This window comes from Lonchura striata, chromosome 3 (assembly GCF_050655825.1).
Source record: "Lonchura striata isolate lonStrDom1 chromosome 3, ASM5065582v1, whole genome shotgun sequence".
Taxonomy (NCBI): domain Eukaryota; kingdom Metazoa; phylum Chordata; class Aves; order Passeriformes; family Estrildidae; genus Lonchura; species Lonchura striata.
The window spans coordinates 65169312-65186351 of record NC_140705.1 but is presented as its reverse complement, the minus strand read 5'-3'; the positions used below and the strand labels follow the sequence as shown (position 1 = coordinate 65186351).

At 37.7% G+C, this 17040-nt stretch overlaps 1 protein-coding gene across 4 annotated transcripts in view; it reads right to left on the bottom strand.

Annotated features, from left to right (window-relative positions):
• Positions 1 to 17040, bottom strand: part of GRM1 (glutamate metabotropic receptor 1) — a 183348-nt gene that overhangs the window by 45755 nt on the left and 120553 nt on the right. For all 4 annotated transcript variants that reach the window (XM_021527014.4, XM_021527017.4, XM_085575362.1 and 1 more), the window contains exon 5: positions 402 to 648. In XM_021527014.4, coding sequence (XP_021382689.2) covers positions 402 to 648 — 247 coding nt within the window. The remainder of the gene's footprint in view (positions 1 to 401; positions 649 to 17040) is intronic.

Here is a 17040-nt window from a genome sequence, read left to right as displayed (position 1 = left end):
CTCTGGCAAGGTTTCAGCAGAGCTCCAGTTGCAAAAGGATGAGGTCTACAGCCCTCTATGTCAGGTAAATTCTTCATTAAATTCCAATCATTTGTATTAGGCTTTATACATACTAAAACCCTGGTACTGAGACCCAATAGTACCTTGCACACCAGATGTCTGTGAGTAACAAGATTTGTCATCTCCTTTAGCACTAGAAATGTATGAGCTCTATGTAGTTCCTGTCCCAGTATAAGATACCATGTGTATTCCTGTTATACTAGTATTATTCCTGGCTGTTGGACAGACTGGTCCATGCTTTATGTTTCAGAAAAAAAAGCCAAAGAAATCTACATCACCAAACACAGTAACATTCCCACTTCCCATCCTCTGGTTAAATAGTTGAGATGAAACCTCTTTACCTTCCAGGGGCATCTCCCTTTTCATCAAACCAAACTTCTTCTCCAGAAACACCAATGAATGAGGATTTGAGGAGGAACTCCAGGAGCTTGCTGCCATCAATTGGCTTCATAGCATCACACAGTCCAACATGTCCAGGGCAAAGGGAATGATGCATGTTTTGTAGCCCATAAGCCATAGCGTATATCGCATTGATGACAAATCCCATTTTACTGTCCTGCACATAATTTTCTTCTAAGCTCTCATTGCCTACAATGGTAAGAAAAAAACCTGTTATTAAAAAGAAAAATGAAATTACACGAAAATATGAATAAACAATTATATATATAAAGGTATTTCCTTCTTTCTTTTATAAAGCTTTAGAGCCATAAACAAGGTGCTAGTCAGGGATTTTAAATAAATAAATAAAACACTTGCCCAGCACCACCCCAGAAATCTTGACTTCATTAAAAGTTAAATGCTTCATGAGAAAGTACCTGTTTAATTAAGTTGTCGTTTTTCATTTTTTGTTCTTTTGAAATTTTCCTTGTCATTCCACAGTGTTATATATTTTAGGAAAGGTTAATAAAGACAATAGATTTCCATTGAAACAATTTTTAAAGTAATTTTCTTGAAAAATTGATGTTTTTGTTACATTTGAAGGTGGGCTTTTTTTTTAAATCTCGTTTATCTGTGGGTCAAGATAGCAATGTCCCTTTCAGCGTTAATAACTAAACAATGTAAATCAGCATCACTTCTCAAGTGATAAATGTTTATCAGAAACAGTCATTTTAGCTAAAAGTGGTACTAAGTATGCCAGTATGGGATTGCCACAGAAAGTCAGCCAAAGTTTGTAACACTGAGTTTTTGTGTAACTGCAGCCTGAGCAAACACTGAAGTCTCCTTCCTCTGACCAGAAACAACGTGGCAGTAGAGTTTTTCTCACACACAGGTTTTCCGTCTGATCTGCAGCTGGGCTGGCACTGTCAGAGGATGTTTTTGGCTGCACATCACATCAGACCCTGCTCCCTGCTTGCCCTCTGCCAGCTGAGCACTGCCTTGTGCTGCAGAGCACTGCCAGCGCTGACCCACCGGCACTGCAGGGCTGTGCTGGGGACCCCGGGGCAGCTGGAGGTAAGAAACCTCCTTGGTTTGATTTTCCCCTTGGGTCATTCAAGCACAAAATGCTCCAAACTGCAAGTTGTTTTTATCTGCAGGTCTCCCACGTTACTCAATGTTTAACAGGCAATTGCAATCCAGTCTCTGTTATTTTGTCTCGGGAACACCTTGTGTGCACCGGGGAAGTAGGATGTGTGAGAGACTAGGTGTTAACTCTCACTTCTCAAATCCAGGTTGGAGATGATGTTTGTCATTTTAATATGATGAAAGGAGGTAAAAATCTGCAAGTTCACCAAAACTTTCAAGTTAAAAAATAACTCCTTACCTAAATGTAGCTATGATATGGCTTTGAAATCAAACCATGAAGACTGTCCTTAGATCTATCATGGAAAAGGCTCTGATTTGGCAGACCTTCTCAGTTTGTTTGCCCTAAAACTCAGAAATTTCTGCTGGGAATTCATAGTATAGCAGAGATCCCAAATGCAGGGATGTCTATCTTGCTTTCCCTATGTTGCATTGCAGCTGGGCAAGAAAATTTTGCCTCAGTAACTATTTTCCAGATGAGCTTTACATAGCAAACAGACATGATGGTGAATTTAAAAAGCTTTGTGAATATAGTATAATCTGACTGAATGAGTTCATGTGCTCCTCACTACCATACACCAGCATCACCAAGCAAGGAGCAGCTTGAAAGAAAGGAGAAAAAAAAATTCTTTCCAGAGGCAACAGATCTGCCACTTTCTTTGTGAGAAAAGGTTCACAGCTCCTATTCAAATCACATGAAACAAACACCACTCAGATTCATGTGGAGAAACACAGAAAGAATAAAAAACCTTGTATGCGAGAAGACAGAACAATCACCAAGGGAAGCAGGGAGCATGTCAGCACTTGTGTACCCTCACTTATGTATAGCATAGCCTTGACATCTGTATGCTTCTATATACTACTATATAGTCTCAAGAAATTATCTGTTGGCGTGTTTCATCAGCTGATTAGTCCCATAGGACTAGCACACTGAATTTATCACTGATCCTGCTTTCTTGTAGCTAGAAAATGAAATTGTTCTCAGCCTCTAAGTGAATAAGACACAGAAAGAACCTGGGCTTGGCACAGCATTCTCTTGTGAAGCTTCTAAGCAGTGGATTGTGGAAGAGATCACAAAAAACAGATAGTGCACAGCACTCACTGTCTACCCTTTCCTACATGAAAGTTGATCTCCGCTCTTCCTCAGTTTTTTTAGTTAAATAAAGGAGCATAAACATCAGTAATGCTTGCAGGAGATAAGAATAGCATCCATGTGTTTCCCGAGGCAAGCCTCCATGTAGGTGATGGAGGTAGAAAACCAAATGTAACAGGATTTACCAATGTTTAAAAAGAGGCCATATCCCTTAAGTATCTATTCACTCAGCAAAACATGCTTTGGATTATCATATTTCAAGATAATATGCATACCTCCAAAGAGAATAAATACTTGATGGTTGAAGGATTTGCTTTTGACTATTTTGGAATGAACACCTAAATTAAAGTTGCAAACATACAGTCCCAGACTACGGAGATGACTACCTTAATGTCACCTATAGACATAATTGTTTTGTATTGGAAAGCTACATGTGAATTGTCTGAATGAATTGTCTCCTGATCAGTAATATAAAAATCCTTTTATGTAAATAAGGTATTTACCAGTAAATCCAGAATGCGAATCATGTTTTCCCTAAATTTAGCTTCCTAGAGTCAAAATTCACTCTATTTAATTTTCATCATTATAAGTTATTGATATACTTACGCATTTGAATTTGTAAAATTCACTTAAGACAATCAGTAAGAGATGTGTGGGTTTTTAAAACAAAATAAATTATATAATTATGTTCAGACAGACAAAACAATGTTCAATTAACTTTTCATAGGGCAAGTTTTTAATAAATGCAAAAGTATTACTATATTTGTCATGTGCTGTCTCTATAAAGTTGTAATTTTCATCAGTAAGTCTTTGAAATGTAACAAAGAGTAAAACATACCCCTGAACAGTGATTTTACTTTTTTTTTTCTTTTTTTCTCAGTCCTTGGAAGAAAATATGATCTACAAAGACTAATAGGAAAATATTTTGTTAGCTTTCTTCCTTTTTGTTAAATTTTAGAGACCTTATCTTTCACTAAGCAAAAAAACCATGTAAGTCATAAGTCATGTGAACACTGGATTAATTGAAGTCACTCAAATTAGACCATTAATTTTTGGATGACCTTGAAGTATTCAGGTGTCCTAAATATCATACCTAATTTTCTATGGGATGTAATGCAAATCTTCCTTTAATAATTTAAGTTTAACAGCTTCCAGTAGTCTGGGTCATTTTTTTATCACAGTTTTGATTTTAGTCTGTTTCTGACGGTAAATCTTAGAAGATGAGGGCACATACACAGATGCACTACTAACCAGAAAGGAAAAGAAGAAAAAAAAACCAAACAAAACCCAACAAAAAAACCAAACACCACATCCTGGCTGCACACAACTGAAAAATGCTCTCAATAATGCTAAAAGTGATACTTTTATACTGAAATACATGTGGAAGGCAGAAAGAGAAAAGAGTCCAAATTTTCATGAAACCCAACGTTAATCTTTCCATTAAAGCTTCAGCTAAGTCCTTAGAAGGATGTGACTGTGAAGCAGCCATGAATTTAGTTTAGTGCTTTTACTGTGAAGTCAGTGTGGAGCTAACAGTGCTCTTGAGAACAGAGAGTGTATTTTGCAAATCCCACTTGAAAAACTGAAATAAAGAAAAAATGTGCTATTGGAATTATGGCAAGATGAGTTAACTGTCATGTAGAAGTAAAGATATGAGATGCCTCTTCATATTCAATATAAAACTCAGCACCAAGTATTACTCGTTTGTAGTCCTCAGAAAGGTTAGGGCAGGAGGGAATTTGTGATGGAAATAAATGTAAAAACATTTTGGTTGGAGAATCTAGCCAGTTGGCAAATTTTGAGCAAACACAGACATTTGATAAAGAACACAGTCTGTTCATAGATGACTCTTGATTAGCTTAAAAAGCCAAAATCTGTTCAGCAAAATTGTTATAAAGGATAATATTTCAACTAGAATAGGCAGACAGTTTTATGATTTGCTATGGTCATCTGCTGAATATTTAGGGTGAAATAAAAAGTTACCAGCTGTCATAAAAACTATCTTCATTTCTGGTGGTCCTGACAGAGGTATGAAGTTCCAGGACTACCATATTTCATGGGAAGGCCAAATGAGATTTTTGCTTTGTTGTAATTTACAACACGGGTGATGGTTGCATTGAATATGAGTGCTAATTTATGCAAAAAAAATAAATCTGGAAGGGCAATTGGGGCAAAATTTAATTGGGAAAATGAAATTAAGTAAAAAAATCTCTCATACTTGGGTTGCATATGCCAAGGCGTAAAGAGGGCTCCCACCCAAAAATGCCAGGCATGTACTGAGTACCCAGGCTCATAGCGAATGTCCATATGCATTGGACAAATTGTGGAGGCAGGTTCCTTATCCTCCCCTTCAGTCCCAGCATACACTGCCATTACCACAGGGTGGCCAAACACTGGAAGAGGCTTCCTACAGAGGTGGCCAATGCTTCCAGCCTATCAGCAGTTGGAGCTACTTAACAAAGCCGTTAACAATCTGCTTTAACTCTGATCAGCCCAATGGAACTGAAATTAAAAAACTCCAATGAAACAAAAGAACCTCCAGTGGCACTGAGAAAATTTGCTCATCTTCCTCTGTGCAGGTTTGTGTAGTGAGGTGCTAGTGTCATAGCACATCCTTGGAAAACACTGGAAGTCACATATCTTACACGGTCTCATGCTAGAGAAGACCTGACAGACTTTGACCACGACAAATTTGTGTCATAGGATCTTGCAAAGAGCAGGGCAGAAAGTCATTTTGAACTGACCAGTCATTTTAAATCTGGATCCCTAAAGTTAAGAATTAAAGGTTATCCTGGAAACTAAATGGCACATTAATGATGATGAGCAAACATAGTTAATGGTGATTTTTGTAAAATCTTAGTATATTTAGCTACTTAGAAACTTGGAACCATTTCAGTTAGATGCTTAAATATTTAATTATGGTTTTATCTTTGTACACATAGAGAAAAATGTAACAAATGCTACATTTCTGTTTTGTCACCAATTCCATGAAAAAAAAATATTTTTATTTAAAACTATAGAATAATTTAGGTTCAAAAAGAATTTTAAGATCAGTGAGTCCAACCCTTAACCTGACATTGCCAAGTCTGTGACATTCACATTCTCTGGACAGAGAGACATAATTCTGTCTCTCAGGAGAAGCACAGAGAGAAGAGAAAACCATCTTTATCTCTACTCCTTTGTTTTCCCCATGTGGAGTGGAGATTGTTTACCTGAAGCGATTGCTTGATTGGATCCTGGTGAAGGTTGATTGGGTTCAATGACCAATAGGATCCAGCCGTGTCTCAGATTCTCAGGAGAGGGTCATGGGTTTTGTTCGGTAAGTAAGAAGTAAGAATGTAGAATAGGACAGTACCTCTTTAAATACTTTATTAATGTAGTATAGTATAGTTTTAATAAAGCTATCCATCAGCCTTCTGATCTGGAGCCAGACATAATTTCTTCCCATCGGGTGTTGCCTGATTTCTGATACCAAGTCCACCAAAAAACCCTTTAATATCTTTTATGACAGTAGCCAGATTTTATGCTAGTTGGGCTTTGGCCCTTCTAATTTTCTCCCTGCATAACCTCATGAAATCCTGCTGAGTTGGTTGCCCCTTCACTCAAATGCCATAAATGCTCTCCTTTTTTCTCCCTGAATTACAGCCAAAGGTCTCTGCTCAGACAGGTCCCCAAAGGTCTCTGTTCTTCTTCCCTGGCTTATCTTTCAGCACATAGGAATATTCAATAATGGCTAATCCTCTAACAACCATGCCAAACTATGATTGTATAAAATATCTTTGTGAAAGGTTTCATTTGTTTTAACTCATTTGCCATTATTGATTCAGATGTTTTAGAAACACTGCCAGCTCAGTCCCTCTTATATTCTATTTGTAACAGCTTTTTACATTATCTAACTTCAAAGTTAACAACAAAATTATTTAACAAATTTCACTTCAAGGCATTTCAAAATGAGTAACAGAGGTTATAATTTCTCTAGATGTGATCAGTACAACGATGGTGTGTTTAAAACCTGTACATCTTTTGGTTTTTTCTCTTCATATCACCTTTTTGATAAGAAATACATTGTGTTCACTGATATTGTATGGCTGAATGAAATCCACACATCTTAAGGGTAAAAAGTGAACTTTTGTTCCTGTTGCTGTACTTGTTATATCCAATAACAAACCACAGGCAACAAGTCATTTATTCTATATGAAAACATCCAAAAACTTCTTCCAACCCACAGTCAAATATACAGTAACAAGAATTCCTGAAGTTGTATTTTCCTGTGTAACTGCCTACTTTCCAAGACATTTCAAGCTGTAGCTGACTACCTAAGAGGAAGAGGCCAGGAAATATTATTTGGTAACCCGAACAAACAATTGTGGGTCAAGGGCACAGGTTCTACTTGTCATGGGCTGTCTCGATGACTTTGCTGTCTCTATGTGCAAGCTATAATGTGACCACCAACAATTTGTGGAAAAATTATCTGGGGGGACATATTTTCCAATCCAAAAGACGTTCAGAAAAAAACAAGGCTTTGTTTCATTCTCAATTTTAAAAAATTTTGCAATTTTCACGAGAAAGATTTGATAGGCTGAAAAATTTCCCACAGACACTGCCACTGTTGAGTCATGACCACCACAAACTCCCAAGGCATTCAGAAGGCTAAGTCCATTTTAGTAATGGACCTCATTGCTTTTTATGCTCTAGTTCACTACAGGTGGACCTGATTGGTCCTTTAATTAAAACACCATGACCATTGGCTAATTAAGAAGACACCCTTCTTAGTAAACTACCTTATAGGCAAAACTGCTTATTATAAAACACCAGGGGCAGATTGTTTAGAATTCTTTTCTCTCTCCCTAAAACTTCCCAGGCTGACTCTTGGGAAAGCTTATCTAGCTTTCCCTCTCTCTGACCAGAGAGCTGCTACTGCACAGACCACAATGAATGTTGTGGTCTATATAACAAATAGACCTATAACAAATGATCCCATCATGGTAAATTATTGTTTCTTTTATCGTTTCTGTTCCCAGAAAACCAGTTACTATACTGTTCAGACAGAACAGGATATGTGCAATGGTTACCACTTTACTTCTCACTTCAATGTCTGTATCTTTGCATCAGGGAGGCAAGTCCAAGAGGCAGCTAAATTAAGTGAAAGAGAGGAGAGATCCTTGACAGGGATCCTGTACATGGAGGATAGAGTTATCAAAAAGGTACAAGATGAACAGGAAACTCAGTTTCCATTGTATGTGAACTATTTGTTTGTCTGGACAGAGCTCCTGTATTTGTTAGGTAAGGCTGAGGAAGGATGTAGAATTGTTATATAAGAAAAGATCTTTCCTTAATGTCCCCCCGAGCATCATGTTGCCACTCCATAGGAAGCAATGCATTTCCCTATCTAGAACTGCAAGTTTCTCCACCTTTTGGCAAGAGAGGAAGTTTCACAGGAGAAGCTAGAAGTTGAAAGAATATCTTACAATATGTGGGTACTACACCAGATTTTGAAACATGCTGATAAACATCTAACATCTTATAGTACTCATGAAGCAATAATGAAGTTCACGGGGTTTCAGACTTTGTTTTCAGGATATCATTACATCAGAAAGGTTTTGCTTCCATTCTTCAAATGGTTCTTATTTCCCCAAGCAAAGGGATTCAATTCATGCAATTATATTTGATGTATTTTTCCCTGAAAAGCTAGGATACAATTACAGTCACCAGTTGAGACACCCTGCTATTTTCTTTCTGAGCATGGTAAAATCTATGAGACTCTTAAATACTACTGCTTTGTTACATCTCGTGAATGTTGTTTTTTAATTGGGATTACTGCATTTCTATTCTTGTATAAAATTAGAGAGAATAGAAACACCCATTTGAAAGCTGGGTGTTCAGCAAAAGCTCCTGAAAAGTCTACCCTAGAATTCTCTAAGGCATTAACAGGATGGTAATTGCAGCAGTATTTGTATGGAGAGGGTTATTTTTTATCACTAGCAAAGTTAGTCAAATCACTAATGAAATTTCTTCTCTTGAAATAAAGTTGATATTGAATTTAAAAGGATTTGGGGTTTTAAAATTTATTTTTACCAGCATATCTTTTACAGATGTCAACTCCATGGCTAAAAGCAACCAGAATGTGAATTCAACCATCAAGGTACAGGTTCTCCCTCATTTCGGATTTCTAACACCTAAACCTTTGAAGATCAGTACCCATTTTATATGTACCACAAGTGTCTCCAATTTCCTTGCTGCTTTTGTGAGTATGTCACGTTATTCCCCAGTGTACACAAAGAAGTTCCTTTTGTCTCTCTCTGTGTGTCAGAAGGAGTAGGGAAAGATTTAATTAAATTTACTCTCTTGGTTCTCCATATCATATTATGTAAGCACATTAGAGCTTTAAGGGCTTAGTGTCAAAGACTCTGGAACAAGTCTGGCATACACAAATACAACAGTACCATAGTGAAGCTGAAACACTGTGAGGAGAAATGACTGTACAAGTTGCTGACTCACTTATTAATCAGATGTAGAGTGAGTGTCAGAGTCTCTAAGCACAGGGCAGGAAAAAGGGGATCCAACAGTGATGCCAGCCCTATGCCAAGCCTGAATTCACCACATGACTTGGGAGCAAAACAGAAGGAAACTGATCTAACTCTTCCTTCATTTCCCAGTCTGCAGACTTTGCTAGATGGATACAAGAGTCTGAACCTTGATCCCTCATCTGCTCTTTCTGCCTCTTCCCATGCACATTCAGACTCTCACACAACTACATGACTCCAGGAGAAGTAACAAGTGACAATGCACATAACTCATGCTTATTCTGAGGGAGATAATGAGGATGTGTTCTAATGTGCCTTTGTCCAGGAGAGCAGACAGTCTCCTTTCTGTGACCCACAGAAGTTAAGCAGGGGTGAGAAGACTGTCATGCTCCTAGGGCTGCCTGCAACCTCAAGTGAATGTGAAGATTGGGCATGCCTTATGCCACAGGACAATGCAGGGCTGATCAGACAGGGCACATCTGGGTGAGAGATAACATATTCATAAGCACTTATAGCTGATGTGCAATGCCACAACAACCCCTGTCTGCCTTCAGGAGAGCCTGGAGAACAGCTGGAGCCTTTGCAGCAATTGCCAGCATGCCTCTGTCAGAACCTCATCACTGGAGTGAGAGGCTGTGTCGGAGAAAAAATTCCTTTTCCCCTTCTCTGTAAATCTGCATTTCCTACTCTGTCTCTGGTTTTGTTTAGCAGTAAAAGAAAGGACTTGAAGGGAAATATAATGCACCACCTGAGGGCCATGCTAACAGCACATCTGTCTGCATACCAGAAGCCCCAGGACAGTGCTGTCTCTTTCTTCTTTAGGCTGCCCCTGGCAAGGTGTAGCTCTCCAGCACCACAGGTTTTGCAATCTACACAGATTGTTCCTGTGCCTTTACAACTCCTGTCACTGAGACCTGAAGAAACTGATCACAGAGTTGAAAAGTTGCAAGTATGTACGTCCACAAAAGTATGTATAGCAAGAAACTAGGTAACAAGCAGAGAAATTCCACAAGTTCATGTACAGGGGGACATGCTAGTAAATGCAGGCCTGTAGAAACCCACTTAAAGCAGATGGCTTGACAGAAGTTCATCAGCCTAATAAAGCTTCTGTAGTGGATGACACGGCCTAAAGCTTCTGTGTTTCTTTCCACTAGGCTAAAGTTCCACATAAGAAATTTTACTTACAAAAAATACAGTATTTATGGCCCTATGAGGATGATATGCTGAGATTCCTTCCTCTCTAAACAAGCCTTCAAGCTGGCATTTGAAACCCCTTCTGTACACGTTCATTGCTATGAACTGTTAAAATCTGGCAGGGCATTTTATCATTGCTTCGCCTTCTACCTAGCTTTTAGTGGAATGATCTTGATGAAATAGCTCTGCAGTGAAGACTGGTTTTAATGAAATAAAATGTGAAGGATCTACAAAGTATAGCTCAGTGCAAGGTGAAAAAAACTCAGCCCACTTCAAAGCATAAAAAAAAATTAATACCCGTGATATTTGTATGCGCACTTCAATGAAATCAGCTTGAGAAGTACAATTCACAGAGTGTTGAACAGTGAAGCAAGATAACAAAAACCTCCCAGAAATGCTAAGTTTTGAAGTTATTGATCGCCTCATTTTGGCTATTCTCTTAATTCCTGTTCTTTGGAATTAATACACTGGGAAACAACAGAAGAAAATAACTGACTTAACTGAAATAAATCACTTCCTGTATCTTATACTCCCAAGTAAGCATCAGTACAAATGGTTTGAAAAGAAGCATGACTTTTGTATTTATGTGCCATCGTTTTCATGGCTGCAGTCATGTGCCAAAACAGAAGTATACTTAAAAATGCCATAATGAAATAAAGTTATGATCATTCATTTTTATGCATACTCTAATGAAAATGTTTGGAATTAACTCCATCATGAAGCAAGTAAGCTGTAAAGATATTTCATCTACTTGCAGATCATAAAAATAATTAATATTCAGCTATTCTGGCTTATGGAAGTTCACCCTGATTAAAATTCTGTGATCACATATTGGAAGGCTCATGGAACTGACCAAGAGAGCGCATGGAAATGCAGTGGCTTAGTATGGTCAAATACTCAAACATTATACAAAAGGCTTTAAACTAGAAATCAATAAAATATTGATTCTGAACTTGGGCATCCATCAAGTCAGAAGCAGTTTACACTTAAAAGAAATCTATGCTAATTCAGATAGTTAGGACATGACATTAAATTACATATTTATTCTAGGCAAAACAACAAAAAAAACCAAACAACTATATAAGAGAATATGAAGTGATTCCAGCATCTTGTTTTTTTTGAAACAGAGAGCAATTACTATGAGAGCTTGGCAAGTAATTATTATAATTAATTTGTTTTCCTCAAATGCTGGTCTGTGTACAGTCTGCCTGCAAAATGACCACAATATGTTCTTTTACTTATTTGAAATTATTATTCACCTTCTGCAGTGACATTTTGCAGTTCCTATTTTAATTAGAAATTAACATTTCATTCTATAATCAGGAACAAAATATGCCAGATGATCTTTTTCTTTGACTCGTTTGTATATGTAATCAACAAAGATGCTGATTTCAAATCCTAATATATAATTTGAAATCCATCTTATTATTTCATTAACTGACTAAAATTTAATGCCAACAAAGGCATTTGGAGGGTCAGGCTCAGCCTTTGCATTTAAAGGACATAGGCAGCAGCACAGTTATTTTAAGATTCACAAGCAGTGGGAATGGAATGGAATGGAATGGAATGGAATGGAATGGAATGGAATGGAATGGAATGGAATGGAATGGAATGGAATGGAATGGAATGGAATGGCTTTTGATCTGTCTCAGTGTGTCCAGAGGCCATATTCTCAATTTGGTATAATGGGTTTTGTTGGGCAGTTATTTTGGGGTGGTGGAGGTATTATTATTATCATTACTATTATTATTTTCTCTTTTCTTCTGTCCCTTTCTTGGGAATATGAAAGAAGATAATTTAATTTGTTGCTATTACTCTGTCTCACATAGCTCTGTCAGTCAGAGTTTAACAATAAACTATCTCTGAGCCTCTCTCAAACTCTGCAGTGTCCATGCTCCCAAGACCTCAGGCACCAATTTAATCCTAATATCATTTAATGTAGTTATTATCACAGAGACCTTGGATCTGCCTTTGTCTCTTGCCTTCTTCACAGCCCTCTCCCTGTGCCATGTTAATCCTGACCAAGATGCTCTAAGAACAGGATTCCACAGAGACCATTTTCTACATGACCTGAACTCCTGGGGAGAAACAATTAAAAAGTAAGGAATCCCAATCTTGAGTCTTCCCCTTTCCCTTAGGCAGCTATGCAACCTTGCTGCCTTACTTGCACACTCAATTAAAGACATATTTAGAACTACTATTCTTAACAGATCAGTTATTTGGAAGAAGTCTAGCAGATAATAAGTTGCTGCTACTCTTACATGAGACAGGAATGAACACACTTAAAATCAAATTAATTTATAAATGTAATGGAATGTATACATATTTTTATGCTATTTGGATAGTTTTAATCAAGTTTTCACTCTTAATAAAAAGAAAAAAAGTTGAGACAGATACCCTTGTTAGATGTTCCATTGTAACACAGCACAATAGAAAAATGGAAAGTTCAGGAAATAGGACTGATTATATTTCAGGTGTCATGCTTTTTATATGAAGCCTAAGACCTTATCTGAAAGAAAGAGATGGAACTCAGTAATTGTACTGCAGCTTTCAGAACATTATCCACCATACATTACTCAAATTAGGAACCTGAATACATATTCAGGAACCTAATTAATTGACTTGATTAATGCCTGAACTTCTCTAGCTGCTGTTGACTTTCATAGAAATTATGGGAGATCAGTACCCTTAAAAATCAGGCCAATTTATCTAGGTCTCAGAACATGCACTTGAGGAGTCTAATTTTGAGCATCTTCATCAGAAAATGCTGGTTCAGAGTTGAAAATAAGCAACTTTCATATTAACCATAGAATGTATTATCCCCAAACAGGGCAAAGGAATTTATTCTCAGAGAGATTTTCTTTGAGAGATTTATTCTCAGTATATGTTAAATATATGCTAAATATATGGTACCAGCACAAAACCCAAAACAAAAGTCAGGGTCTTTAGATTAGAGTGGAAAAATATGATGATTGTAATAAAATACACATATTCATCTGTGCTCCTATGTGGCATGGAGACAGATTATGGAACAAATCACAAACTCTCTTCCCTCCATTGATCTAGATTTGTAAATGTCTAAGTAGTGGCAGTTGTCAGTGCATGGGCATGAGATTCTGGGGACTTCAAAGGTGTGAGTCAAAATCTCATGTTAATAGACTAAGTACACCCCTCATGGTAGGATACAAACTAGATTACATAACTGGTCTTTTCCTATCTTAAATTACAGTGGTACTGCATGAGTACAAAGAGCAGCCAGGAAAGATACCCACTGTTTATTGTGCTTTAAATCTCTATTGATTTTAGAAGGGTTTCAGAATTCTTGTCTGTACCACCAATCAGCCAGTACTACTGTTTTTTTTTCTTTCTTTTTTTAAAAATTATTCTAAGAGAACAAACATTCTTCCTCACTTCTGTTCTTAATTCTAAGGTGGTATTAAAACCACCAGCATTCGCTGACAGAATACAAGTTGACATGAACTCCAATGTGCCTTACTTCTGCAGAAATATAGCTTACTCCAAATTTCTCCTTTGCCAAGTTTGCTGTTGGTTTTGAGTTTTGTTTTGTTTTGTTGTTAATAGTCCATAACCTCACACAAGACAGCCTCTGTCCAACGAGCAAAACCCAGGCTACACAGCAGTCCTGCAAACATGCAGCTCCTTACAGAAAAACCCCTGGCTTCCCAGGACCAAAGCCAGATACTATAGCTGCTCTGGAGCTGCAAAATGGTCTTGGCCACCCTAACCAGCTGGGCCATGTTATAAATTAGCAGAGTACACTCAGAGGTTTTGGTGAAATTAAGCATACTTTTCAAATTATTGTTAGGGGCACCTACATGTTCTTTTTAATCCTCGCTTTAAATAATTTAATAACAAATACACAGATCACAGACCCACTTTATTTTCCCCTTAACGAGACACCTGCCCAGAGCTGTGTTCAGTATCACAGAAATGATCCTTCTTAAAGCTAAGCTAAGATTAGAAGTTTTTGAACAATATCTGCACAAGGACAATGCATCACGACTAGCAGCAAACTAGAGCTAAGCAAATCAGAAGATAAAATTAGTGGCCACAATCTGTAGTCACATGTCAAATTCAACAGAAAAAAAGAAGCAATTATTCTTTCTGATCTGAAAGAATTTTAAAAGCATCCATTTTAGCGCACCTCTTGTTTTCCTGGGTGTAGCCAAATGTGACAACACAGAAACCACTCAAGTACTTGAGATCTCTACAAGAAAACGGGCCCTGTGGAATGAATTTTTAGACAAAATAAGCCTAGAAAAAGCAGCCAGACTAAGCTGGCCTCTGCAGAAAGTAGACAGTTCACTGCCTAGCATGATGTGTATAGTGCTACTGCTTTGAAGAAAACAGCCCTGCTTTTCCATTCCTATAGACCTGTGCCTGAACCCAGAGCTAAATGGAAACTTTGAACTTGTTGGTTCCTCCAAAGATACTTTCTACTGCATGAATCTCAACATTTTTAGCTGAAGGAAACATTTTGAAATCATCTGGTCTAGTACCTTGCTGTTTTATAGTGGATTTCTGGCTCAGGCAGCAAATGCGGTATCGATGCAGTATCTTATCATTTTTCCCTAGCTCTCTCCACACAAGCAGACTTCTACACTTCCCCAGACATCCTAGTATGAATGGGAAAACTGAGATTTATTCTAGCAGCACTACTTTTCATACCACACATCTTCCATCAGATAATTCTCCCTGTGGATACTAACACAGCATATTCTGAATAGGAAATTCTGTGGTTTTCAAGGTTTAGGTTTTACCACTCAGGCTCATAATTTATTGTTCTTTATGCCACTGCTTGCCCACAATCTTTTAAGAAGAACCCACTTATTTTAGGAATGCTACTGGCTATTTTTCAGAAAATATCCTTGTATGGAGAGTATCATTAGTCTGCAACTAGACAGGTGTGAGTATGTGGGACTGTGCCTACATGTGTTAGCCTCCCCTGCTTCTCCTTTACACCTGTATTTATGGGCTAATGCTGCCAGTAATGACAACGTGCAAATTTGCAAGCTGAGTTTAAAAATTTCCACCTACAGGTAAATGAGGAAATGGAAGATATCATCTAATAAAAGACATGAAGGGATGACAGAAAACAGTTTGCCTTGTGTTCAGATCAGTTACTTCTGTAATTCCATCTGACTGATTTCCTGGTTTGGTTAAATGTTTATATCTCTGCTAATTGTTCTGATGCGCAACCTGCACAAAAAATTGATTTCTAGGAACAAGTCGATTTTTGTTTTAATTGTGTGCTTTTGTCCTCACTGTGCTCCTGATAAAACTTTAAATCATCTGTGGCAATCTGTGCAGTCAGGAGTGGCCCTGTCTCTCTCTAGGCACAGGAGACAGGAGCCTGAAGGAGGCACAATGATGGGAGAATGATTCAGGTATCCTCTTCCTTAGTAGCACCATCAGTTTGTCCATGTAATGGAGCAGGGTGAATGTCACAAGTCTACCTGAGGATTTTTTAATCCCAGAAGTGCAAGCTTTTACTGTTAAAATCCAGAATGGAAAATGCAGGTGTAGATTCAGAAAACTTTTGTCATATGCTGCTGTAATATGCATGGCTCTGCACACTGTCTTCACTGCCGTTTACAAAGGCACATGCAATTTTTTTCTTATGGGTTCCAAGAGAAGTAAGATATTTATTTTTATTGTATACTTATAGACAGCCTTGTTTAAAAGTATTTTTGGAAACAAAAAATATAAGATAAATAAAACTGCTTTTTTCCAAGCATGGACACAAAGAACTAGAACCAAGTGAACAAAAACCTGGCCATTATATCTTTTCTGAATAACTCACGTGATTTATCACAGATAAGCACATTATTAATCCTCCTCATCTTTAAGCCTTAAAAGCTGCCTGTAACGTTGGGAAATAAAATGAAACTACAACTCCTGTCTCATCTGCTGTAAAAAAGACTTGACTAAGAATGATAGCAACTAGAATATTTTCAGACAAGTTGTCCCCAGTAGGCTTTGATCTAGGTGCCAATGAAATTGCAATCAGTTTTGATCACTCCTGGGATCACTAGGATCTTCTGCCTCATACTGAGGAACAAAGAGTGTGATACAGGACCTAAATACATTATGAGAATGCAAAGCATAGTTGAGCACAGACAAGTCACAGGACACTAAATGTAAAATATATTTTGAAGAAATTATGGCATGTTAATAGCTTAATTCCTTCTTTAAAAGCCTAAAAATATGTCTCCTATACACCACAAAGGTGACTTACCAGCAGTGGCTGACTTGCTAGAGTGCACAACAGCCCTTAGACTTAATTTTTCTGAATTACTGTAGTGGCAGTAATTCCTACTGTAGGCGCTTCTGCTGATGAAAAATCTCATGGGACATATGCTCCATGGGGGAGCCCAGCAGATGTTGATATAAAAAGAATGTTCTCAGAGAAACACCTACACATTTGTTTGACACAGCAGTTTGAGCCCTAACAATGTCTGCTGGATCTAATTTGTCCAACTCTGGAAACAACTCAGATCACCTCTCACTGGTAATGCATTCACTCATCCAGAAAATGTAGATAAATCAAGTGGACATCTGGAGTGCATTGTCCACTGAGATGAGAAAAGGAGAACCTCATGTCATCTCACAGATTTATCAGAAGTA